The following is a 27,413-nucleotide window of genomic DNA, read 5'->3' on the forward strand; positions in this document are numbered from 1 at the left end:
TCAAAACATATATGCAGATTGCCACTCAGAAAGGTTTGCACCAAAGTCTATTAAATAGCAGGTGTACTCTATCCTCTTCATAATAAACATTATACAAGCACACATTTCGTTTCATTTCATTTTTCAATCTTTTTTTATTGATTTTCAAATAAAGAATATACAAATCGAAAGAGGAGTTTAACAAATAGATCATATAAAAGACATATAAACAGCAATAGTAAAAACAGGAAGTATATAATATCAAAATCAAATAGGTAATATATTATGCTGTTATATATACAATGGTCAGAAAGAAATTACAGCTCCTCATGGCAATCGTAAAAAAAGACTGGAAATTTTATTAATAGAGAAAGAAAAACCTCACTAACTAAACTGAAACAAAAAAAAAAGAGAAAGAAAAGAAAGAAAAAGAAAGATTGGGCAGTCCAATTGACGATAAACTTTCAAAAAAAAGAGAGAAAAAAAAACACATCCTTCCAGTCATTTCCAAACCTTTGTGGATAAGGATATTCTCCAAAGAGAATAAACAAAAATAAATAAATAAAGATAAATTAAATCATGTGAAAATATTCAATAAAGGGTCGCCAGACTTGTTCAAAATCAAAGGATGTATCAAATGTCCGGCTTTTGTTACGAAAATTTTGTTGCATCCCTTCCCATAACCAGCACACAGACCCTTACTTCATTGCCTTTTGTTCCCAACAATGGACGTAAAGCATCCTTTTTGCTAATAACTAATAGATATTCCATCACTGCATCCTGCTTCTTTAAGGCAAGATATGCAAGCTCTGTCAATGTATTATCTTCCAATTAAACAGCATCAATTATTAAACATCTGTTGGAAGCAATGACAGGAATGATCTGTTATCACTGTCCTTGTCTGCCCATTGCCTAAGGGAATTGTGGTATATGGTAGGCTATTTGTAGTTTGAAGTTCAAAGCTATATTTTATGACGAGCAGAATTTAATAACTCAACTAATGCTCCATCCTAAACTGAATGTCAAGAAGAGAAATGGACGAAAGTGTCATTTGAAAAATGTGTTCTTCATAGAAGGCAACCTGATAATAGTCATTGATTGAATGCATATGTCACAAACCAACCTCTACATGATCAGTATCATGACATGTTTGCCAGACTTTCGTAACAAAAGTGTACTGCAGAGTGAATTCATGGTACCTGCATATTATGTCAGAGAGGAAAGCTATTTGGCAAAGTGGATCCATGCTGATTCACAAAAGACCAATATCAGCAGTCCATTCACTCTCTTGTTTTCCATATTGCCTAACAATTTGCTCTTTCTAACATGCACATCAACTCCTATTTAACATCGTTGGCACTTACGTCTAATCTAGAGTAGCCAATTAACCTTCCAGCACATCTTTCAGAGAGGAGAGGAAATAAGAACTCCATGTGAATTGAATTGACTTTATTTCTTGCATCTTTCACATACACGAGGAGTAAAAATCTTTACGTTATGTCTCTTTCTAAATGTGCAATGAGTAATATATAATCATTTATAATAAATAGAACAGTCAATGTAACATACAAGGATGTAAAAATGTTCCACAGAAAGCACCAATTGTCAGGTTGAAATGCAGGATCCTGTGAAAATTATTGCCAACACATACACTCCTCAACACTGTATTCCATCTGCCACTTCTTTGCCCATTCTCCTAATCCGTCTAAGTCTTTCTGCAGCCTCACTGCTTCCTCAACACTGCCTGCCCCTCCATCTAACTCCATATTGTCCGCAAATGTGACCACAAAGCCATCAATTCCATTATTCAAATAATTCTAAAAAGTATAATGTAAAACAGAAGCAAATCTAACACTGACCAATAGTCACCAGCAGCCATCAAGAAAAGTCTCCCTTTACTCCCACTCTTTGCCTCCTGCCAATCAGCCAATCTTCTATCCGTGCTACTATCTCTTATCTTGTTAAGCAGCCTCATGTGACTTGCCAAAGGCCTTCTGAAAAATCCAAACATACACTGATTCTCCTTTGTCTATCTGACTTGTTATTTGCTCAAAGAATTCCAACAGATTTGTCTGGAAAAATTTTCCTTTAAGGAAGCCATGCTCACTTGGGCCTATTTGATCATGTGCCTCCAAGTACCCTGACACCTCATCCTTAACAATCAACTCCAACATCTTCCCAACTTCTGAGATCAGACCTACCAACCTATAATTTCCTTTTATCTGCCTTTCTCCATTCTTGGAGTGACATTTGCAATTTTCCAGTCCTCTGGAACCTTGCCATAATCTAGTGATTATTTATGTCTCCACAATTCTTCAGCTAACTCTTTCAGAAACCTGGGGTGTAGTCCATCTGGTCCAGTAATTTATCTGCCTTCAGACCTTTTGCTTCCCAAGTACCTTCTCCCTAATAATAGCAACTGTACTCACATCTGCCTCCTGACACTCTCAAAAGTCTGGCTTACTGCTAGTGTCTTCCACAGTAAATAAGGATGCAAAATACTTAATTAGTTCATCCTGCCATTTCTTTTTCTCCCATTACTACCTCTCCAGCATAATTTTCCAGCAGTCCGATATCTACTCTTGTCTTTCTTTTACTCTTTATATATCTGAAAAAAGACATGGTATCCTCTTTGATATCATTGACTAGCTTACCTTCATATTTAATCTTTTCCCTTCTTATGGCTTCTTAATTGCCTTCTTTTTGATTTTTAAAAACATCAAATCCACTATCTTCCCACTAATTTTTGCTCTATTATGTGCCCTCTCTTTTGCTTTTATGTTGTTGTTCACTTCCCTTATCAGCCACGGTTGTGTCATCCTGCCTTTAGAATATGGCTTCATCTTTGGGAGGTATCTATCCTACATTTTTCGAATTTCTTACAGAAACTCCAGCCATTACTGTTCTACTGTCATCGCTGCTAGTGTACCCTTCCAATCAATGTTAACCAGCTCCTCTTTCATGCATCTGTAATCCCTTTTTCTCCACTGTCATACAGATTTTAACTTCTTCCTCTCAAATTACAGGATGAATTTTATCATATTATGATCACTGTCTCCTAAGGATTCCTTTATCTTAAGCTCCCTAATGAATCTGATTCATTACACAACACACAATGCAGAATACTCAACCACTAGCTGCTCTAAAAAACATTTGTAGACATTCTATATATTCTCTCTCTTGGGATCCAGCACCATCTTGATTTTCCAATCTACATACATTTTGAAATCCCACATGGCTATTGTAACATTGTCCTTCTGGCATGTGTTTTCTATCTCCTGCTGTAATTTTTTGCTCACATCCTGGCTACGTCCTTTGGAAGACTGTGTGTAACTCCCATCAGGGTTTTTTTTACCCTTACAGTTTCTCAACTCTACCCACAAATTTTCTACATCTTCTGATCCTATGTCACTTCTTTCTAAGACTTTCATTTCATCATTTACCAACAGAGCCTCCTCCCTTTTCCTACCTATGTCATTGGTGCCAATAAAAACAATGACTTCTGGCTGCTAACTCTCCCCCTTTAGAATACCATGGACTCGATCTGAGCTATCCCTGACTCTGGCACCTGGGAGTCAAAATACCATCTGGATGTCCACAGAATCTCACATCTACTTCTATAACTGTGGAATACCCTATCACTACTGCAGTCCTCTTCTACCCTCTTCCCTTCTGAGCCACAGCGCCAGACTCAGTGCCAGAGACATAGTCACTGCAGCTCCCTCCTAGTAGGCTATCCACCCCCACCCCCAATAGTATACTTATTATTGCAAGGAATGGCCATTGGGGTACTCTGCACTGGCTGCCCATTTTCCCCTCTCCTGACAGGCACTTGCCACCTGCAACTTAGGGGAGACTACCTCCCTGTAGCTCCTATCTATCGCCTCCTCATTTTTCCATAAGAGCTGAAGGTCATTGAGCTACAGCTCCAGTTCTTTAGCATGTTTTCTGAGGCTCCTTGTGCAGATGGGAGTATCTGGGAGGCTGGAGGTCTCCAAGAATTCCCACATCTCACACAAAGAATACAACACAGCCCCATAGCAATTTTCACTACAAAAGCAAAGAATGAAGAAGAAAAAACTTACCAGTAACCTATCTTGCCCAAACCTATTGAACCAAAGCCTCCCCTCTCTAACAGAGGACAAAAACGTACAACAGCCACTCCACTTGTCCCTACCTTCTTTTTATTTGCCCTTGCTAATGAATTGCAATTCGATTGGGTTACTGGAAAGAGCCAAAAGCCTGTGACCACTCCTTTTAAAATCTTTTGTCCGGACCTGTGTGTAGCCTCCTCTCTCAATACAACTTTCACTCAGATAATCTTCATTTCATTTTACACTTCAACCCATTTTCATTTTGCACTGTGAGGAACACAAAACAACTGATTTGCCACGACCTTTCACACTTCTGTTCAGACTGAGCAACTCCCACAAAATGCTGGAGGAACTCAGCAGGACAGGCAGCGTCTATTGAAAAGAGTAAACAGTTGACGTTTTGGCCAACAATTTTCATCAGGACTGAAAATAAAAGATGAGTCAGAGCAAGAGGTGGGGAGGGGAAGAAGAAATGCAAGCTGGTAGGTGATAGGTGAAATCGGGAGAGGGCAAGGGGTGAAGTAAAGAGCTGGGAAGTTGATTGGTGAAAGAGGTAAAGGGCTGGAGAAGTGGGAATCTGATAGGAGAGGGTAGAAGACCATGGAAGAAAAGATAGAGGGGAGGTGATAGGCAGGTAAGGAAATAAAGTGAGAAAGGGAAATGGAAATAGGGTAATAGTAAAGGGGGGGGGGGGGGGGGGTGTCAGTTTCCAGAAGTTGAAAAATCGAGTTCATGCAATCGGGCATCTGCAGATTTTCTTGTGTCTTCAAGACTGATTTCTCTTCTGTTTTATTTGAAAGTTATAGTGATGATTGTTACCATTTTAAACACAAGAATGTGTCTGGAACAGTGCTGCATTTTGGACACAATCTAGCCATGCCTGTTTTACATTTGTACTGCAGCAATAATAGTTTGCTTGTGTCCTGACTGTGATCTCACCTCAGTATCTGCTGTGAGGAGTAGAAGAATAATGGCTTTTCATGGTATGAATTTGTGGCATGATGTCAGGTACGAGATACTTGCTGAAAGATAAAAATGAGAGTACTAAACTGACTAAATACAGCCACAACAACTTGACTATACAAAACACAAGATGCTGAATTTTGGTATAAAAATAGCCATTCAAACTGGATGTGGCTGATATGGTACTGATTATAAGTCTGATCACAAAGCTATTTAGTCAGCCCTGATCCACACAAAAGAATAAACAATCAGTGCCACTCAACCCTCGAGCATCAGACTATCTTTTAAACAATCAATACACCAACTCTCTACCTGAAATTGGACATTTTAAAGGGAAGATTTAATAAATATTTTTAGAATTCTATCAATTCAGATCTTTATTTGTTTCACTGTGATTTATCAAGTAAATTTCAGCACATTTTATCGACCATTTTATTTTATTATTTGGTCATGTCACTCTCTTAGTCTTCTATTTGAGCAGGACACAGTCTGTCCAGCACTAAAAGAATAGCTATGCAGTCCTGAATAGGTTTTTCTCAAAATAATATTAATCTATTTATTTGATAGAATTGTAATCCTCCCCAGGCTTTTTTGTTTTGTTGCAATCTAATGGAACCATTCTGGTGTCATAAGTAGCAGCTGGACAGTTAAGTAGTGTCAGATCAAGATACCTTTAATATACTAGAATGTATGCTTGCTTGAAATACTATTGGAAAAAGAAACAGATTTTTTATTCATTATTACATTGTTCTTTGTGGTAGCTTGATGTGGATAAATGTGCTCTTTTGCTTCCCATATTACAGCAATATCCAAGCATTTATCCTACTGCAGAGGGTTGTAGACATTTTAAAATGGGTATAAAAGAAATTATATAAATGTGGATATTTCTTGGCACATATCCCACATATCTTGTTTCTTTTTATTGTGTGCAGCCAACTGAGGCAACATTAGAGCCACAACAGCTGCAGGCCTTTGACCAGCTCCGGCGCCTCTACAGAGGACCATCAAGGGTATGTGCTTAACTTTTCTCTTGATGATTTCACTTAAAGCAAAACAGTTCCCAATAAAGCAGCAGTTCCACTTGGGGATGTAAGGAGCAACAGTCAGAGGTTCTACTGTAACATGCACAACTTTAGAAGTAATGAGCTGATGTCATAAACAGCTTTGTCTTTATTTATTTATAACCACACCCTACACAAAAAATTATTTTTCAAATTTATAAAAAATGCTTGTGGTAGGAGAATATGTACTATTTTTAAAGATTTTTTAAGTTATCCAGCATAAGGAATGAAGTTGGGTTGAGTTAAGAACCTGCAAAGGTAAAAGGACCCTGATGGTAGTTTTACGCAGGCCTCCCAACAGTAGCTGGGATGTGAACCACAGATTACATCAGGAAGTAGAAAAGGCATGTCAAAAGGGCAATGTTATGATAGTCATGGGAGATTTCAGCATGCAGGTCAATTGGAAAAATCAGGTTAGAAATGGATCTCAAGATAGTAAGTTTGTTGAATGCCTACAAGATAGCTTTTTAGAGCAGTTTGTTGTTGAGCCTATTAGGAGATCAGCTATATTTGAGTGGGTGTTATGTAATTAACCGGAGGTGATTAGAGAGTTTAAGGTAAAAAAAAACCCCTTAGGAAGCATTGATCACAATATGATTGAGTTCCCTTTGACAGTTGATAGGGATACACTAAAGTCTGACATAGCAGTATTTCAATGGAGTAAAGAAAATTACAGCGATATGAGAGAGGAGTTGGCCAAAGTAAATTGGAAGGAGATGCTGGGAGGGATGACAGCAGAGCAGCAATGGCATGAGTTTCTGGGAAAAATGAGGAAGGTGCAGAATAGATGTATTCCAAAACTGAGTAAATCCTCAAAAGGCAAAAATAGTACAGCCATCGCTGACAAGGGAAGTCAAAGCTAAGAGCAAAAAATTAGTGTTAAGACAGAGGATTGGGAAGCTTTGAAAACCCTACAGAGAACAACTTAAAGAATCATTAGGAGGAAAAATATGAAATATGAAAACAGGCTAGCAAACAAAATCAAAGTGAATAGTAAAAGCTTTTTCAAGTATGTAAAAAAAAATAAAGGAGAGATGAGAGTGGATAGAGGACTGCTAGAAAATGAGGCTGGAGAAATAATAATGGGGACCAAAGAGATGCCGTATGAACTAACTGAGTATCTTGCATCAGTCTTCACTGTGGAAGACACTAGCAGTGTGCCAGATGTTGAAGGGTATGAGAGAAGAGAAGTGAGTGCAGTTACTATTACAAGGGAGAAGGTGCTCAAAAAGCTGAAAGACCTAAGGTACATAAGTCACCCAAATCTTGACTTGACAGATAGACCTCAGTATGTGCGGTTGGGAGACTGTAGGTCTGACACGGTGGTCAGCAGCACAGGAGCGCCGCAGGGAACCGTACTCTCTCCGGTCCTGTTCACCCTGTACACATCAGACTTCCAATATAACTCGGAGTTCTGCCATGTGCAGAAGTTCGCTGATGACACGGCCATAGTGGGGTGTGTCAGGAATGGACAGGAGGAGGAGTATAGGAAACTGATACAGGACTTTGTGATATGGTGCAACTCAAACTACCTGCGTCTCAATATCACCAAGACCAAGGAGATGGTGGTGGACTTTAGGAGATCTAGGCCTCATATGGAGCCAGTGATCATTAATGGAGAATCTGTGGAGCAGGTTAAGACCTACAAGTATCTGGGAGTACAGTTAGACAAGAAGCTAGATTGGACTGCCAACACAGATGCCTTGTGCAGGAAGGCACAGAGTCGACTGTACTTCCTTAGAAGGTTGGCATCATTCAATGTCTGTAGTGAGATGCTGAAGATGTTCTATAGGTCAGTTGTGGAGAGCGCCCTCTTCTTTGTGGTGGCGTGTTGGGGAGGAAGCATTAAGAAGAGGGACGCCTCACGTCTTAATAAGCTGGTAAGGAAGGCGGGCTCTGTCGTGGGCAAAGTACTGGAGAGTTTAACATCGGTAGCTGAGCGAAGGGCGCTGAGTAGGCTACGGTCAATTATGGATAACTCTGAACATCCTCTACATAGCACCATCCAGAGACAGAGAAGCAGTTTCAGCGACAGGTTACTATCGATGCAATGCTCCTCAGACAGGATGAAGAGGTCAATACTCCCCAATGCCATTAGGCTTTACAATTCAACCGCCAGGACTTAAGAACTTTTTAAAAGCTATTATTAATGCTTTTTGAGATAGTGATTTAGATGCATATCATATTTTTTACTGAGTTAAGTATTGTATGTAATTAGTTTTGCTACAACAAGTGTATGGGACATTGGAAAAAAAGTTGAATTTCCCCATGGGGATGAATAAAGTATCTATCTATCTATCTATCTATCTATCTATCTATCTATCTATCTATCTATCTATCTATCTATCTATCTATCTATCTATCTATCAAATCCGATGAACTGCATCCTAAGGTTCTGAAAGAGGCAGCAGTAGAAATTGTGGTGGCATTAGTGATGATCTTTCAAAAATCATTGGACTCTGGCTTGGTACCAGACGACTGGAAAATTGCAAATGTCACTCCACTGTTTAAGAAAGGAGAAAGGCAGCAGGAAGGAAATTGTAGATCAGTTAGCCCGACCTTAGTGTTTGGGAAGATGTTGGAGTCAATAGTAAAGGATGAGGCTATGGAGTATTCAGTGAATGCAAAACAAAATAGGACAAAGTCTGACAACAACACACAAAATGCTGGTGGAACACAGCAGGCCAGGCAGCATCTATAAGGAGAAGCGTTGTCGACGATTCGGGCCAAGACCCTTCGTCAGGTCTTGGCCTGAAACATCAACAACGCTTCTCCCTATAGATGCTGCCTGACCTGCTGTGTTCCACCAGCATTTTGTGTGTGTTGTTGTTTGAATTTCCAGCATCTGCAGATTTCCTCGTGTTAGGACAAAGTCTGCATGGTTTCCTTAAGGGAAAATCTTAACTGATGAATCTGTTTGAATTCTTTGAGGAGATTACAAGTAGGATAGATAAAGAGGATGCAGTGGAGGTTGTATATTTGGACTTTCAGAAGACCTTTGACAAGCTGCCACACATGAGGCTGCTTACCAAGTTAAGAGTGCATGGTAGTACAGGAAAGTTACTGGCATGGGTAGAGCATTGGCTGATTGGTAGGATGCAGCCAGTGGGAATAAAAGGATCCTTTTCTGGATGGCTGCCAGTGAGTAGTGGTGTTCCACAGGGGTCGGGGTTGGAACTGCTTTTTATGCTGTATATCAGTGAATTAGTTGTGTTGGGCTTGAAATTCTGCCCTGTGTTCGTTTAGGAAGAGAGACAACCAACACCGGAATATTACAAAACTTAGGTTTATTGCAGAATTCGTAACTGGCACAGCGAATCCACGGAGTCGCTGGAGAAGGCGTTCTGTTTTCCCCTTACAATCTGCTCTTATTTATACCCCTTTTCCCCCTAGCACACCCCCCGCTACATATTAGGTAATATCGGGCACTTGTGTCCATCTTATTGGCCCGCAGCCATATGCTCACGAGTTACCTGTTTCTTTTGTTTACTGAATCGCGTGACACTAATAGTATCGGTGTAGCGGGGTCCCCAGTTTCGCTCCCCCCTCCCTCGCATCCCGGCCTCCTAACATTATGTGTGTTACGTGAGCCACTCCTGACCTGTAATGGCAGTCTCGAATTAACCCCAACACTCCCTCCCTTGGCCTCCCAGAGGCCACATCCCCACATCCCTTACAATCTTTTCCGCGGCTGCCGGGATCAGGCAGGGAGGCGAGCGTCCCCCGGCACTCTTTGGCGTGTCCTCCCTATTTGCTTATCCTGATTTGTCCGACCTAGGGTCACAAAATATGGGTAGGGGTTCCCTAAACATCCGCAATTTTTACAAGAAGCATGCAACATTTCAGAAAACTTATTCAAGAACAAATTCACAATCGCCCCCTTGCCATGGTCCATTTCAGTCCGTGTCCTCCCATAGCGCGTCCGCTTTCCAGGAGGGCCGTGTCCTCCCCTTCCACTGGGAACAAGGGTGCCTGGTACGCCGGTGGAGTTCCATCCTTTCCGGTCAAGGCTCGATCTATAGTCCCGCAACAACCACACGTAATAAAGATAGCAATTGAAATAGACAGTCCTAGAGCCGACTGTCCCAGAAACGCTCCCCACTTGCCAGAGGTCTTATTTAGCCAGTAGAAAATGATGCCAGTTATTGTCCCCCTCCCTTCTTACCTTTTAATGCCCTGTTGGAGACCTCGGTGACAGGGTATGGACCATGCCACCGTTTTCCGTTCCAGGTGAGCTTCCCCGGGCCTCGGAGGAACACTTCCACTCCTACCTTGATGGTGTCCGACCCCTGCGGCTGCTCACTGTTAGTTTATTGAACTCGCAGTTATCAATTTTACCATATTTCTAAAAACTCTCATATACTCTGTTACTCAACACACAAATGTCTGAGTTTCGGTAACTCGAAATTGAAGTGCTCCATGGCTCCCTAGTACACAGAGAGGATCAAATATGGGACCGTCGCCTTTCAAAACCTGACCTTCGCGTGGGAGATTTCTCCTCTTAACAACCAGTCTAAGGTAGGCGCCGTCAGTATCCCCGTGCACTAAGGTGTACCGCGGAACACTTTCTCTTCTCCTCCTCACTCCTGAGACTTTTATGCCCATCGTGGGCGGCGGGTACCCTCACTCAGAAGACTTTTCCATGGGCGGAGGATCTTCCTAAAAACAGATAAGAGTTAGTACTTACCAGTCACGATTCTGCACCGGGAATGATCTCTCCCAGGGTAATTTGGGGTTGGTGAGGATCCGTCAGCAGACAAGATCTAACTCAGTGATTTAACTATCTAGTGGAAGTCTTTGATATAACAGGCACTTCCTGACCTTAGTCGAGCTTGCGGCCGCAAGTTGTCTGCTGTCGGACCCGCCAGCCTGTGTTGTCTCTCCCTCCCCACGTCGGGGTCACCAAATGTTGGGCTTGAAATTCTGCCTTGTGTTCGTTTAGGAAGAGAGACAACCAACACCGGAATATTACAAAACTTAGGTTTATTGCAGAATTCGTAACTGGCACAGCGAATCCACGGAGTCGCTGGAGAAGGCGTTCTGTTTTCCCCTTACAATCTGCTCTTATTTATACCCCTTTTCCCCCTAGCACACCCCCCGCTACATATTAGGTAATATCGGGCACTTGTGTCCATCTTATTGGCCCGCAGCCATATGCTCACGAGTTACCTGTTTCTTTTGTTTACTGAATCGCGTGACACTAATAGTATCGGTGTAGCGGGGTCCCCAGTTTCGCTCCCCCCTCCCTCGCATCCCGGCCTCCTAACATTATGTGTGTTACGTGAGCCACTCCTGACCTGTAATGGCAGTCTCGAATTAACCCCAACAGTTGATAGAATAAATAACTTTGTTGCCAAGTTTGCAAATGATACAAAGATTGGTGGAGGGGCAGATAGTGTCGAGGAAACAGGTAGGCTGCAGATTAGGGGAATGGGCAAGAGAGTGGCAAGTGAAATACAATGTTGGAAAATGAATGGTCATGCACAATGGTAGTGGAAATAAATGTGAAGACTATTTTCTAAACTGAGAGTAAATCCAAAAATCTGAGATGCAGAGGGACTTGGGAGTCCTTGTGCAGAACACCCTAAAGGTTAACTTGCAGGTAGAGTCGATGGTGAGGAAGGCAAATGCAATGTTAGCATTCATTTCAGGAGGTCCAGAATACAAGAGCAGGGATGTAATGCTGAAGTTTTACAAGGCACTGGCGAGGCCTCACCTTGAGAATTGTGAACAGTCTTGGGCCCGTCAACTTAGAAAAGATGTGCTGGCATTGGAGAAGGTTCAGAGGAGATTTACAAGGATGATTCTGGGAACAAAAGGGTTGTCATACGAGAAACGTTTGCGAGCTCTGAGTTTGTACTTGCTGGAGTTTAGAAGGATGGTGGGAATCGAATGTTGAAAGGCCTAGACAGAGTAGATGTGGAAGGATGTTTCCCATGGTGGGGGAGTCTAGGACAAGGGTACAGCCTTAGGATAGAAGGGTCTCCATTTAAAGCAGAAATGTGGATAAATTTCCTTAGCCAAAGAGTGGTGAATTTGTGGAATTTATTACCACAGGCAGCTGTGGAGGCCATATCATTGAGTGTATTTAAGGCAGAGCTTGATAGGTTCTTGATTGGTCATAGCATCAAAGGTTATGGGGAGAAGGCCAGGGAGTGAAGCTGAGGAAGGGAAAAAATGATCAGCCATGATTGAATGGCGGAGCAGACTTGATGGGCCAAATGGCCTAATTCTGCTCCTATGTCTTATGGTCTTATAATAAAGTAGCAATGTACATTCCAAGCATCTATCTTTAGCATCAGAATTGCTCATGAAGGTGCATCAAAAAAAGTCTGGTCTGCTAGCATTGTACCTCATTCTCATCATATGCAATTCCCCACTCTATCTGTGTGATATCTCATTATTTATTTCCAGAAAGATGTTGCTCCAAGCTCTTTAATTATTCGCTTCATCGATCTTGGCTTTATCAGGGCCATGGTTCAATACCCATGTATTAATTAAATAATATCTTGATTATTTTGTGATTACTTTTATTGCTGAAACTGAGAGAAATATGCTTTAGTTGTACAAGTTAGAGGGAAGAGCAAGGGAGAATGAGACATCATGATAGCATTTAAACAAACCCTTTCCATGTCCAGTGAGTTATACAGCGCAGAAACAAACCCATTGGCTCAACTCGTCCATGGCAACCAATGCTCCACTAGACTCGTCCCATGTGCCGGCATTTGGCTCCCATCCTTCTAAACCTTTTCTATTCATGGACCTGTCCAAATGCCTTTTAAATGCTATTATTGTACCTGCTTCAACCACTTCCACCACAGCTCATCCCACATATTCACCACAAATTTTGTGAAGAAGTTGGCCCTCATGTCCCTTTAAAAATTTTGCCCTCTCACTTAAAACCTACACCTTCTAGCTGATGATTCCCTTTCCCTGGGAAAAAAAGACATTTGGTTCAACTAAAATCTTATACAGCTACAACTTCTGAATAAAGCAGAATGCTCAGCAGATTGAGAGTCAATAGACTGCAGATTTGGGTGGTTATGTCTGTTGTTTGTCCTATAATAATGATTAAATTTGTAGGTGCAGTGAAAATTGGTGGCAGTCACAGATAGTACAGAAGGTACAGCAAGACACAGATCAGATGGAAAGGTTGGCAGATGGCATTTAATCCAGACATATTTGAGGTAATGCACTTTGAGAGGTAAAATTCTGGTCAGACATAGTAGTAAGTTGCCTAGCTCCTGGAAAGAGACAACACAGGTGGACAGTGTACTGAAAAACACATTTAATATGTTTATCATCATAGGTAAGGATATTGATTATAAGAGTTGGAATGTCATGTTGCAGTTGTATAAAACATTGGCTTGACTGAACTTGAGTGAGTATCGTGTCCAGCTCTATTCAACATGCTGCAGGAAGGATGGAGTAGCAAAATAGAGAATGCAGAAGAGATTCATGAAGATCAAACACGAGGAAATCTGCAGATGCTGGAAATTCAAACAACACACACAAAATGCTGGTGGGACACAGCAGGCCAGGCAGCATCTATAAGGAGAAGCACTGTTGACGTTTCGGGCATTTTGTGTGTGTAGATTCATGAACATGTTGCTTTGAATGGAGGGTATAGTTGTAAAGATATTGGATAGGCTAGTTTATTCTCACTGGAACATGGGACTCTGAGGGATGATATTTTGGTTTGAGAAACATTATGATATGTTTGCCCTATCTGCTGCTTCAGTTTCTGTTTTCAAAAATATTAATGCATCCATAGTTATAAAAATCCTTTTGAAAGTACATCTGGAGCTTGCTAAATTCTATAGATTACTTAACATTTTAATTTTAGTTTTCATTATTATGTCATTCATATAGTTGGAACAAACAAAGGTAGCAAAAGTGCTACTTAGCTGAAGTTCTATATAGTGGTTTAATGTATTGATGGCATCTGAAATTTGGAGTATCATTCCCTTCTTGATATGGAAGTGTTTGCAAAGTGCAGCAATGACTACAACTCTCTACTTACACAACTTGGGAAGTCTTCAATTCACCTTGATTCAATAAAATAGGTAGAATATCTATGTTGCAAGCAAGACATTATAGTAAGACTGTGAGGAAGGATAAACAGAAGCAGTCATTGGGATGAGTTGAAAGGTAACATCAGGGCAAAATTGAAAAGGGGAATGATACAGTACTGAAGGTGTTATATTTGATTGCACGCAGTATATGGAATAACATAGATGATGTTGCAGTGCACTTAGTGATCGGCAGGTATGACATTGTGCGCATCACTGTGTTTTGGCTGAAAGAAGATCACAGTTGGGAGCTTAACATCTAAGGATACACATTGTATCAAAAAGACAAGTAGGTAAGCAGAGGGGTTGGGGTAGCTCTATTGGTAAAAAAAGTCAAATCAATTCCGTAGAGAGAGGTGACACAGGATCAGAAGATGTAAAATCCTTGTGGGTAGAGTTGGTAGCTAAGGATAAGAAGACCCTGATGAGCACCATCTGCAAACCTCCAAGCAGTAACCAGGATGCAGGTTATAAATTAGAACAGGAGATCAAAATGCCATGTAGTAAGGGCAATGTTGCAACAATAGTATGGGGGATTTCAGTACACGGGTGGATTGGGAAAATTAGACTGCTGGTGGTTCCTAATGGAGGGAATATGTAGAATGCCTGTGAGGTGGATGCCCACTAGGAGAAAGGCTATTCTGGATTGTGTGGTGTGTAATGAACCAGATTTGATTAGGGAGCTTAAAGAAAAAGAACCCTTAGGAGGCAGTGATCATAATATGATAGAATTCACGCTGCAGTTTGAGAGGAAGAAACTAAAGTCAGATGCATCAATGTGACAGTAGAGAAAAGGGAATTACAGACACATGAGAGAGGAGCTGGCAAAAGGTGTTTGGAAGGGGACATTAACAGGGAATACAGCAGAACAGCAATGGCTGGAATTTCTGGGGGCAATATGGAAGCATAGAATAGAAACCAAAAGATGAAGCATTATTCTAAAGAGAGATGAGGCAACCGTGGCTGACTAGGGAAGACAAAGACAAAAGAGAGGGCATTTAATAGCAAAAATTAGTGGAAGTTAGTGGATTGGGAAGTTTTTAAAAAGCAACAGAAGGCAATTCAAATAGCCATTAGCAGAGAAAAGATGAAATCTGAAGGTATACTAGCCAATAAAATTAATGATGATAACAAAATAAAATAGCAAAGAAGAAAACTATTTTTTAGAATCTTTTTATTGATGTATAATCTTCAACAGCTATAAAAAGATACAAAACTTCAGCAGATTAATATGTATACAATTAATAAAGCTGAAGAAAAAAACTGATTTTAAAATATAAAAATGGAAAAAAAAAATTTATATATAGGAAAAAGAAGGAAAAAAAAGAACCCCATCTAACGAGGAAAAAAACCCCACTAACTACAAAAAAAAACACCCATTAGGAATCAACCCCCTCGGAGCAATACATTTGACCATCATCTAAATATATTTTTTAAAGTTATCAGCCGCCATTTCATATTTATATAACAAAAAATAAAATTGGAAGGATACCATATAACTTAATTCAAATTAAATGATAATATTTGGCAAAAGAACCCCATCTTCTCTCAAAATAAAATCGAGGATCAAAATTCTATTTCTAATTTTTTCCAACCTAAGACATAACATCACTTGAGAAAACCATTCAATTAATGTAGGGGAAGAAGTATCTTTCCATTTTAAAAAGATAGCCCTTCTTGCCAGTAGTGTAATATGAGATACCCTGAATATGATGAGGAACTATTCCAAATAGAACAGTCAATCTATTAGGTTGTAAATTAATTTTCAAAGCTTTAGAGATTGTAGAAAATAAAGACTTCCAGAACAATTTTAATGCAGAACATGACCAGAACATATGCGACAAAGTAGCTACTTCAGTTATACATCTATCGCAATAGTTATCTATACTAGGAAATATTTTAGATAGTCTCTCCTTTGTTAAGTAATAACATTATACAATTTTAAATTGAATTAAACAATGGTTGGCAGATACAGAAGAAGAATTTACGTGTTTCAAAACTTGAAGCCAATCTTCATTATCAAAGGTCATATTAAGTTCTCTCTCCCAATCTTGTTTAATCTTTAGTGATAGGTTCTCTTTTTGTAACAAAAATAAGTTATAAATTTTATTAATGGAACCTTTCACTAAGGGATTCAATTTCAAAATGGTATCCAACAAATCAGATTCTTGTAAATATGGAAACATAGGTAAATATTGTTGTAAAAAATGTCTAACCTGAAAATATTGCAAAAAATGTGTATAAGCGAGAGGATATTTGTTAATAAACTCCTCAAAAGTCATCAATCGACCATCACAAAATAAATCTGTAAACAAATGAATTCCTTTATTTTTCCATAGAAGAAAAATGGGGTCAGTTGTTGAAGGTTTAAATAAGAAGTTTCGATATAAAAAACTAGATAACTTAAACAAAGAAGAAAGCTAGATACACTTTTTCTGTCATATAGAGTAAAAGAGAGGCGAGAGTGGATATCGGACTGCTAGAAAATGATATGGGGTCAAAGAAATTGTAGACGAACTTAACAAGAATTTTGCATCAGTCTTCACTGTGGAAGAAACTAGCTGCATGCCAGAAATTTGAGAGTGCCAGGGGGCAGAAGTGAGTATAGTTGCTATTCTTAGGCAAAGGTCCTCAGGAGGCTGAAAGGTCTGAATGTAGATAGGTCACCTGGACCACCTAGACTGCACCCCAGGGTTCTGCTGAAGAGATTGTGGAGGCATGAATAGTGGTCTTACAAGAATCACTAGATTCTGGAATGGTTCTGGAGGACTGGAAAATTGCAAATGTCATTCCACTCTTTAAGAAGAGAGTGAGACCAAAAAAATGGAAATTTAGTCCATTTAAACTGACTTCAATGTTTAGGAAAATTTTGGAGTCCATTATTAAGGATGAGGTTTCAGGTTATTTGAAGGCACCTGATAAAGTAAACCTCCTTAAGGGGAAATCTTGCCTGACAACTCTTTTTGGAATTCTTTAAGGAAATAACAGGCAGGATAGATAAATGAGAGTCAGTGGATGATGTTTGCTTGGATTTTCAGATTTCCTTTGACAAGGTACCACACATGAGGCTGCTCAACAAGATAAGAGTCTATGTTATTACAGGAAAGATACTGTACTAGCAGTGATAGAAAATTGGCTGACTGGCAGGAGGCAAAGAGTGGGAATAAAGGGGTATTTTTCTGGTTGGCAGCCGCTGACTAGTGCTGTTCCTCAGGGATTGGTATTGGGACTGCTTCTACTGAAGGAGTTAGACAGATCGGGAGAATGGGCAAAGAAGTGGCAGATAGAATATAGTGTAGGGAAGCGTATGGTCATGCACATTGGTAGAAGGAATAAAGGCATAGACTATATTCTAAATGCAGAGAAAAGTTAAAAATCAGAGGAGCAAAGGGACTTTGGAGTCCTCATGCAGGATCCCCTAAAGGTCAACTTGAAGGTTGAATCAGTGAGCAGTCTTGAGCCCCTTATCCAAGAAAAGACGTGCTTGCATTGAAGAGGGTCCAGAGAATTTTCTCAAGAATAATTCTGGGAATGAAAGGGTTAAAGTATGAGGAGTGTTTGGTGACTCTGGCCCTGTACTCTGGGATTTAGAAGAAGGGCAGGGAGGGGGTCCTCATTGAAACCTTTTGTACATTGAAAAGAATTCATAGAGTGAATGTGGAGAGGATGTTTCCTATGTTGGATGAGTCTAGGATCAGAGGACGTGGGCTCTGAATAGAGGGCCATCAATTTTGTACAGAAATGAGGAGGAATTTCTTTAGCCAGAGGGTGGTGAATCTGTGGAATTCATTACCATGGACAGCTGTGTGGCCATGTCATTGGGTTTATTTAAAGCGGAGATTGATAAGTTCTTAATTAATCACAGTGTCAAAGGTTACAGGGAGAAGGCTGGAGAAAGGGATTGAACTTTGAGAAGAAGAATAAATCAGCCATGATGGAATGACAGAGCAGACCAATGGGCTAAATGACCTGGTTCTGCTTCTATGTCAATGTTTTGTGTCATCCACCAAAAATATACAGTATATCCGACATTGTGGTTAACTGTTTTTTTTTAAAAGGTAATCCTATGCTCTAACTTGAATGAGTCATTCTAAAAAAAAGGAATATAGTAGCTAGTATAGTATAAGTAGTGAGTCATTGCAGGAGCCTCAAGAGCATAGAAGGAGTTTGAGGATAGATAACATAGTAATTGAAAGAAAATAATAAGCGTCCTGTGAAGTGTCATAGAAATTGTTAATAATGGATGTAGAGAAAGATTCCTTTTGATAGGGTTTCTACTTCCTAAGACTAACACTTAGTGTTAAGTAATTTTAATTGCTCTATGAGTAAAATAGAAGACATCAGTTTTCATGTTTTTTTCCATTCAAGTAAGGCAAAGAGATGTAGAAATTGGATTAAAATTAGGGTCCATAAATCTAATCCATATTTTGTGAGATCTGCAGCAAGAATAGCTACAGTGGCTGGGCCTTTACCCTCAAGATTGTGATCAGACTGCTGTCCAACTGATCGACAGTGGATCTGAGAAGAAATCGGGCCTCCTAAAGATGTTGACAGCATGGCAGAGTAGAAGCAAACAATAAGGGAAGCTCTTAAACATGGTCTGCATCAGAGGAGACCTAATACATTTGCCAGGAAGCAAGCAGGGCACAGTCCCCTTCAGTAAAGACAAAAGCAGAGGCAGCCTTTTATTCCATTGTCAAGATGTGATTCTCCCTGAATATGCCAAGCCAATCACTGATCTTTAATGTGAAAAAATTAATTTCTTCTAGTGAAAACAGAATGTGCATTGTTCTTCATTAGATTTGGGTGCAAATATCTGATGGCTTTGTTGTTCTGAGGACATGCATCAACTTCTGCAAGCTCTGACAGAATCATGTTTAGCATTCAGACTCAGATTCTTTCTTAACAAAAATGTTCCTTTATGGAACAATATCCTTTAGAGGATTATTTTAAATGTGACTATGTATATCAGTCTATCTGTTGGCAGTACAGTGCCTACTTTGTCTAACACAAAGCCACCTGTTACCATCTCTACCCATTTATCCCCTCACCCACTAATACTGCTACTCCTTAACTTGTGCTTGCTTCAGTCAGAATGATGTTATTTTTAAGGGATTATCTCCCACCTCTGTGCACCCATTTCAGACATTGTAGATGAGTTTTTTGGCTGCCCTGCCCACCCACCTATCCACCACTTCCCACAGCAAATGTTCTACTAGCAAACTGTATGGTTTTAAGTGCACAGGAAAGCTGCAAACAAATACTTATATCCAGTTGAAAAAATCAGAAATGCTGAAAATGCTTATGAAGGGTTCCTGACCAGAAATATTGACTCAATTTCTTTTCCTACAGATGCAGCCAGATTTGATTCCTCCACTCTTGCATTTAACTAACTGTTTCTTTATTCAGATAAAAATATAAATTTGCAAAGTGAGATTGAAGAATGTTGCTGTCAGGTGCTTTCAGTGCATCCTTTTTAGCTTTGCTTAGGAACCCGAGCTCTTCATATTGCAAAAAGCAAATGTGTTGGAAATACAGAGTGAATCTTTCTGTTTGCCTCCCACAGACATAACCTCTTTATTTGAATATTTCCAGCATTGGCACGTGGACGAAAGAAAACTGGAGGGCTATTTTGGAGGGAAGGGTTAGATTGATCTTGGAGCAAGTTAAGGTCAACACTACGTTGTGGCCAGAAGTGCCATATTGTACTGTTCTATATTCTATTTTATATTTCTAGCATCTCATTTTTTTTTCTTAAACTTGAGTTAGTCACTCTGGTAGTTAACATGGGAAATCAGTAAGGGGAGAAAGATAAACAACAGAAAATCTGCAAATTCGGGAAATCCAAGCAACACACACAAAATGTTGGAGGAACTCAGCAGGCCAGGCAGCATCTATGGAGAAAAATACAATCGATGTTTCGGGCTGAGAGCGTTAAGCAGGACTGGAGAAAAGAAGATGAGATTTAAACGAATGGATAAGGGAGTCACGTAGGGAGTGATCTCTGTGGAAAGCAGAAAATGGAGGGGAGACAGCTTATCTATTGATGTCTATTATAAACCCACTGACTCTCACAGCTGTCTGGACTATACCTATTCCCACCCTGTTACTTTGTAAAAACACCATCTCCTTCTCTCAGTTCCTCTGTCTCTGCTGCATCATTTTTCAGGATGAGGCTTTTCATTCTAGAACAAAGGAGATGTCTTCCTTTTTCAAAGAAAGGGGCTTCCTTTCCTCTACCATCAACACTGCCCTCAAATGTATCTCTTCAGCTTCACGCATTGTGCTCTTACCCCATCCTCCCGCCACCCTACCAGGGATAGGGTTCCTCTTGTCCTTACCTACCACCGTACCAGCCTCCAAGTCCAACACATTATTCTCCAGAACTTCCACTGTCTCCAATGGGATCCACTACCAAATACGTCTTTCTCTCCCCACCCACCCCCACTTTCTGCTTTCCGCAGTGATTGCTTACTATGCGACTCCCTTGTCCATTCATCCCTCCCACTAATCACCCTCGTGGCATTTATCCTTGCAAGTGGAACAAGTGCTACACCTGCCCCACACTTCTTCTCTCACTATCATTCAGGGCCCCAAACAGTCCTTCCAGGTGAGGTGACATTCCACCTGTGTCTGACCTGTGGGTCATATACTGTGTCCAGTGTTCCCAGTGTGGCCTCCTGTATATCAGTGAGACCCAACGTGGATTGGGAAATGATTTTGCCAAGCACCTATGCTCTGCCAGAAGAAGCAGAATCTCCCAGTGACCACCCATTTTTATTCCGCTTCCCATTCCTATTCTGATATGTCAATCCGTGGTCTTCTCTACTTTCACGATGAGGCCATACTTAGGTTGGAGGAACAACACCTTATATTCCGTCTGGGTAGCAGCCAACCTGATTGCATGAACATCAATTTCTCAAACTTCTGCTAATGGCACACCCCCCCCCCACCCGCTTCACTACTCTCCATCCCCTTTTCCCCCTCTCACCCTATCTCCTTGTCTGCCCATCCCCCTTTTCTGTCTTCCATGGCCTTCTGTTCTCTCCTATCAAACTCCACCTACTCCAGCCTGTATCTCTTCCACTAATCAACTTCCCAGCTCTTTACTTAACCCTTCCCCACCCTCCCAGTTTCACCTATCACCTTGTGTTTCCTCCTCTCCTCCCCCTACATTCTAACTCTGACTCCTCATCTTTTTCTCTGCCGAAGGGTGTCGGCCCGAAACATCGACTGCACTTTTTTCCGTAGATGTTGCCCGGCCTGCTGAGTTTGTCCAACATTTTGTTAAGGGAGAAAGATAGACTGCAAGAGGGAGGGGAAATAGCAGTTTTGGCAGCAGTTATTCTGTAATTCGAGCTATTAGCTTGCTTTTATGTGTGCAGTGTACTCCAAAGCATTGAAGCAGTGCCACCAATTAACTGCTTATCAAACAGCCCCCCAAATGTTTCCACTGCTCCGTCAGTCACTTTGCAACTCAGGTTTTCAGCCAAATCACTTTGATAAATCGTCCTGACATTTTCAAACAGAGCTTTATTGCAATTACTGTAGCTGTACAGTGATGATTTCAAAACACATCACTTATATAGATTATAAGCATTACTAACAGCAGCACAGATCATGAATGCCGTGCAATTTCCAGCAGATAATTTCATAATATTTTAATGCACCACAATGTTATTACCAGAACCAGATTTCTCAGCAGTATATTTGCCCTTGGTGAAGCACTTCTCTAAGCAGTGGTTGACTGCATAAATGGAAGGTAAGTGAGTTAGTCTCGCTTAACTACAAACATCATCTTAGTAAAGAGATTTGATCCCGTTTGTCTACTGGAACTGCTAGATTAAGCCAGCATCTAATTTATCATATGGGGCACTGACTGAGAAACAAATCAATAGATTAAATTATCAAAAAATATATAAAAGAAATTAAAGATAAAACTCATCCAGACTGTTAATGTAAAGATAAAATGACTGATGAACTTTTGTGGAATGCAGACATTGCAAATCATTCTGTCATTTCTTGTGAATTACTGATAAAATTAATAATGAAAACAGGATTGAATTTGTTATCTAGTGCTATTATTGATAGATATTTTAAGATGCATTTTGTAATTACAAAATATTTTACAAGAGGAAAAGCAATGTATTAATTAAATATTATCTAGATTATTTTGTGATTGCTTTTATTACTACAACTGGGAGAAAGATGCTTCAGTCGTACAGGTTAGAGAGAAGAGCAAGCTAGAATTGCCCATTATCAACATAAGGTATAAAGTCAGCAGCAATAAGTCTGACTAATTTTGACCTATTGATTTCAGGTCAGCTGATTGCTCATTCTTTCACCATAACCTTTCACAGTAAATAACAAGTAAATCTTTCAGAAACATGAGCATTCAGCATTGCTGTGGACTCAAGTCCCAGACTTATGTGGAGCAGCTGGAAAGCCAGTACTTGGTGAAAAACAGATAGCAAAACACCTGTCACCACAGTCTCTTACTGGATTTCCTCTGAAGATCCCCAGAATTGAGTGAGTTGTTTAGATCTTTTGATTTGGAAAACAACTCATCCAATCCTGGTTTTCAAAGGTACAATGCTCATGACAGGCAATCAGCTGTATCTCCCAATTCTGTAAGTTGACCCAATATTTGAAAGAAGTCCACAGGACAGTGTGAGGGGGCAATAATGACAGGTGTGAGTTGCATCTCGGTGCACAGATTTTGCCATGTCCTAAATATGTGTGGGTTGATTGGGTAATTGGGTAGGTGAATGGCAGAATCATCTCCAAGTAGAATGTACCTTATGTGGGGAGAATAAGTTTTCTCAGGCCTCAGGTGAATTGCCAGATGATTACAGTAGAGTAAATATAGTACCATTATTCAAGAACAGCTGCAGAGATGATTCTGGGAACTGCATGCCTGCAACCCTATGTTGAGCACCTTTTGGCTATGTTTTATAACAAACAACAATTAACTCAGAGTGGATTAATTATACACACATATTTTACTTGCAGCAAGGGAAAGACTAGCATGGCACAAGAGCCTGTGATAGCTTCAAGAAAACACACAGCGCAGCCACTACTTTAAACCCATTGTTTGTTACCCATACTTCAGTTCAAGGGAAGGGTGCATTCTGTCCTTCTGTTCAATCTGTGTGCTTGGCGTTCTTCCAGTAACATATCTGCTGATCTGCAGTTTGTCAAGGACTCAGGTTTCATCGGCATAATGTTGCATGAACACTATGTTACAGACAAAAATGCCATTTTGTTACTACAAGTAAAGTACATTTCCACATTGTTGAAAGGGAAATATTTAGAAAAAAAATCAGATGGCTTTGTTAATGGGAGATTCGGTCTAACAAAAATTATTGAAGTTTTCAGAGGTAACAAAATGTGCTAATGAAGGCATTGCGGTTGATATAATCAACAGTGACAAGACCCCTGCCAGAAAACTGGCCCTAAAGAGTGGACCATGGATCCAAGGCAAATCAGCATATATGGAGGTAGAGAGCGATAATGGAAGGTTGTTTTTTAATGTTTGGAAGCCTATGAACCATAGGGATCAGTGATGGGAATCTCACTGCAATATATGTCAACAATTAAAAATGAATGTAGGAGGCATGACTTGAGTAATATGCACAAAATGCCCAAGGAACTCAACAAGTCAGGTAGTATTTATGGAGGCAAATAAACAGTCAATATTGAGTGCTGAGATCCTTCGGTCAGGACTGAAAAGGAAGGAAGTGGAAGTCTGAAAATGTTGGGAGGAGGGAAAGGATTTCAAGATGGAAGGTGATACATGAAGCCAGGTGAGGGGGAAGTGAGTGGGTGGGGGAAGAGCATGAAAATGAGGTGGCATTGTTGATAGAGAGCTGGATAGTCTATGGGAAATAGGCAGAGCATCAGCAGTTAGAATTGAGTTATGCTCCAACTGTGGTGATGCACTATGGGTAGGATGTACACAATGAACGTTAAACTGCTAGGGAGTATTCAGGATCAGAAGGAAGTTTGTGTACAAGTTCATAAATTCCTAAAGGTAGTAGCACAAGTGATAAGATGAAGAAGGCATATGGGATGCTTGTCTTCATATGGTATGGTATAGAATATAATATTTTATGTCAATGTGCTCAAACCCCTTGATCAGCAGAAGTAAGCTCAAAACCTTTCGTTGCAGCAGTCACTGATTAACGCACAATCCTAAACCCCAAAGGGCCAGTCTGAGATATTAGATTTAAATTGTATTTGTTTATAGATTAATCAAGCCATTTTACATTGATTAGCCACTTTATTAGGCACACCTGTACACCTCGTTAATGCAAATATCTAATTAGCCAATTTTGTGGCAGCAACTCAGTGCATAAAAATCATGAAGACTTGGTCAAGAGGTTCAGTTATTGTTCAGACCAAACATCAGAATGGAGAAGACGTGATCTATGTGACCTTGACCATAGAATGATTGTTGGTGTTAGATGGGGTGGTTTGAATATCTCAGGAACTGTTGATCTCCTGGGATTTTCACACACAACAGCCTCCTGAATTTACGGAGAGTGGTATGAAAAACTAAAAAAAATCCAGTGAACATTAGTACTGTGGATGAAAAAGCCTTGGAAAAAAGAGGGTTCAGAGGAAAATGGCCAGACTGGTTCAAGGTGACAGGAAGGTGACAATAACTTAAATAAGCATATGTTTCAACCATGGTGTACAAAAAAGCATTGCTGAACACACGACACATCGAAATCTGAAGTGAATGGGCTACAGCAGCAGAAGACCATGCACATACACTTAGTGGCCATTTAATGAGGTACAGGAGGTCCTATAAAGAGGCCACCTAAATGCGTATTGTCAGACTGCCACAAATGATTTCAAGAGTGTGTTTTTGTAAATAATCTGCACATCAGTTTGACTGCTTATGGGTTGATCTAAATCACGGTATTAAATTACTGCCTTGTAAAACACTTCTGGGTAGCAATCATTCTTTGCATAATGCTTCCAAAATGGTCAGCTACCATTTTTATTTTTAGCTTTAATAAGTTAAGATTATATGAAGCAATGCAATTATTTCTATAAACAGTTAATCAAAACCAGGTTATAGGCAGAGGTGTTTAAGTAAGGTAAGAGACAAAATAGAACATGGAAATAGTTTGTATGCAGGTCAGCTGAACAGCATTGAAATAACCTAGACTGCAGGTGAGGCAAATCCATTCTGAAGGAAAAGCAATATATTGTGAAGTTGAAAATCTCCAAAGAGACTGGGACGTGCTATAAATATACAGCAAGTCAGACAGCAATTTGAAATGAGAACAGATTGACTTGTCCTTTTGAGGTTTCAATGGAAACGGAATCACAAAACAATTCTATGGAAGGGTAAATGGGAGACATTTATCCATGGACATGATCTGTGGAAAAAGGAGAGGAAGGCTGAGGCTGCGTTTTCTATTTTTGTTCATAGTTATACCTTTAAAGAGTATCTGTCTGTTCCTGAAGAGATTTCCAGTATGCTGTTACCAGTTCTTTATTTTCTCAGTCTCTTTTATGATTGCTATAAAGACATGTGCGGCAGCACACAAGGATTTCACTGATGTGTGCTATTTCTGGTGCAATTTAATTTGGGAGCTTTTAAACTTTTAAGAGGATTTAAAAATTTTGTACTGAATGATTGCAGTGTGATTGAGGCAGAAGTTACTGAGTATTTTAAGAAAAAAATCACTAAATATTTGATACAGGAGAAGCTGTTTCTGTAGACTGATTTTTAGATTGATAATGCATTTCTTGAGTGAAAAGCACATTATAGCTTTGAAATTAGATGGCATTTAGGTGTGTTTCCTGACCCCATACAGGATTCTTAGAATCCAAGGAAACTAAACTAGTTAAGTTTGGTCCTTGTTTTCATATTGGTATTCTTCTAAAAGAAGGCACAACAACGACTGTATTTCATTAGGTGCTTGAGGAGACTTGGTATATCACCAAAGGCTCTCACAAATTTCTACAGCTATACCATAGGGAGTATTCTAACTGGCTGCATTACCATCTGGTACCAAGAGGCCACTGCATAGGATCGGAAAAAAAGCTGCAGGAAGTTGCAAGCTCTGCCAACTCCATCATGGACTCTGCCCTCCCCAGCATCCAGGACATCTTCAGGACCAATCCCTCAAAAAGTTATCATCCATTTTTAAGGACCCCCAACACTCAGGATGTGCCCTCTTTTCATTGCTACCATCAGGGAGGAGTTACAGGAGCCTGAAGCACACACTCAACATTTTAGGAACAGCTTCTTCCTCTCCACCATCAGGTTTCTGAATGGCCAATGAACCATGTACATTATCTCACAATTTTTTGATGCTCTCTTCTTGCACTACTTATTCAATTCAATTATCTATATTTCTTAATGTAATTTATATTTTAATTATATATTGCAATGTACTGCTGCAGCAAAACAACAAATTTCATATGCCAGTGATATTAAATCTAAATCTGATTCTGATTAAGATTCTATGCAAATGAACATCTACTACTCAATCAATGGCAACAATTCCCACTGGTGTATTGAAAAGACATATTCATTTGGTAGAACACTGTCCTGGATTGATAGCAGATTGATGGCTTGAAACAAACAATAGTTGAAGTTGAGATTAGCTGCAGTAAAATTCAGGAATCTTTGGGTTTAGGGTAGTAGCTAGAGGGATGGGAAATTGCAGGTAAGTATATTTCTGTTTCATGTTAAAATGATTTTCATAAATACAAGCAACAATGCTGTTAGTTTTTTTAGTGCAGCCCATGTAACAGTAGGACCTTTAACAGACTTTATATTCGTGATTTGTACCTGCAAATAAGAGTCCAATACCCATGCCATGTTTGTCAAGAAAAGATACCTCTTATTTGTCCTTACCCAATGTGTTGAATAGCGCAATTCTGACTAGAAGTTTGTTTGCACTTCATACATCGACCCTGTAAATGGGATACCAGATATCCTAATTCGTAGGTTAATGCATCATATAGTTGTCTTATTAAATACATTGTTCAACCTTGTCAGGGTTATTCTTTGTATTAAGTGGCTATCCAGTCTGTGCTGATAATTGGTGCAGGTAGTTTTCCAGCAAGAGGCTCTGTGGATCACAACCTTTTCTTTACAATATTGGTGAAAGGTGAAGTGCTCTTTATGGGATATTCAGATTGTGTTTATTTTGATGAACACTATGCGGGAAGATTGTTTTTCTCTTCAACTTTTGGGAGTTATCATTTCAAGATTC

The 27,413-nt window shown here is 39.9% G+C and overlaps 1 protein-coding gene across 2 annotated transcripts in view; it reads left to right on the forward strand.

The window, feature by feature from the left end:
• The window catches only part of vps8 (VPS8 subunit of CORVET complex), a 618,230-nt gene that overhangs the window by 564,265 nt on the left and 26,552 nt on the right, over nucleotides 1–27,413 (forward strand). Inside the window, exon 45 of one of the 2 annotated variants that reach the window (XM_073046772.1) lies at nucleotides 5,969–6,046. The exons of the other annotated variant lie outside the window; for it this stretch is intronic. Coding sequence (XP_072902873.1) covers nucleotides 5,969–6,046 — 78 coding nt within the window. The remainder of the gene's footprint in view (nucleotides 1–5,968; nucleotides 6,047–27,413) is intronic. 2 annotated transcript variants of the gene reach the window in all.

This window comes from Hemitrygon akajei, chromosome 5, assembly GCF_048418815.1.
Source record: "Hemitrygon akajei chromosome 5, sHemAka1.3, whole genome shotgun sequence".
Lineage (NCBI taxonomy): Eukaryota > Metazoa > Chordata > Chondrichthyes > Myliobatiformes > Dasyatidae > Hemitrygon > Hemitrygon akajei.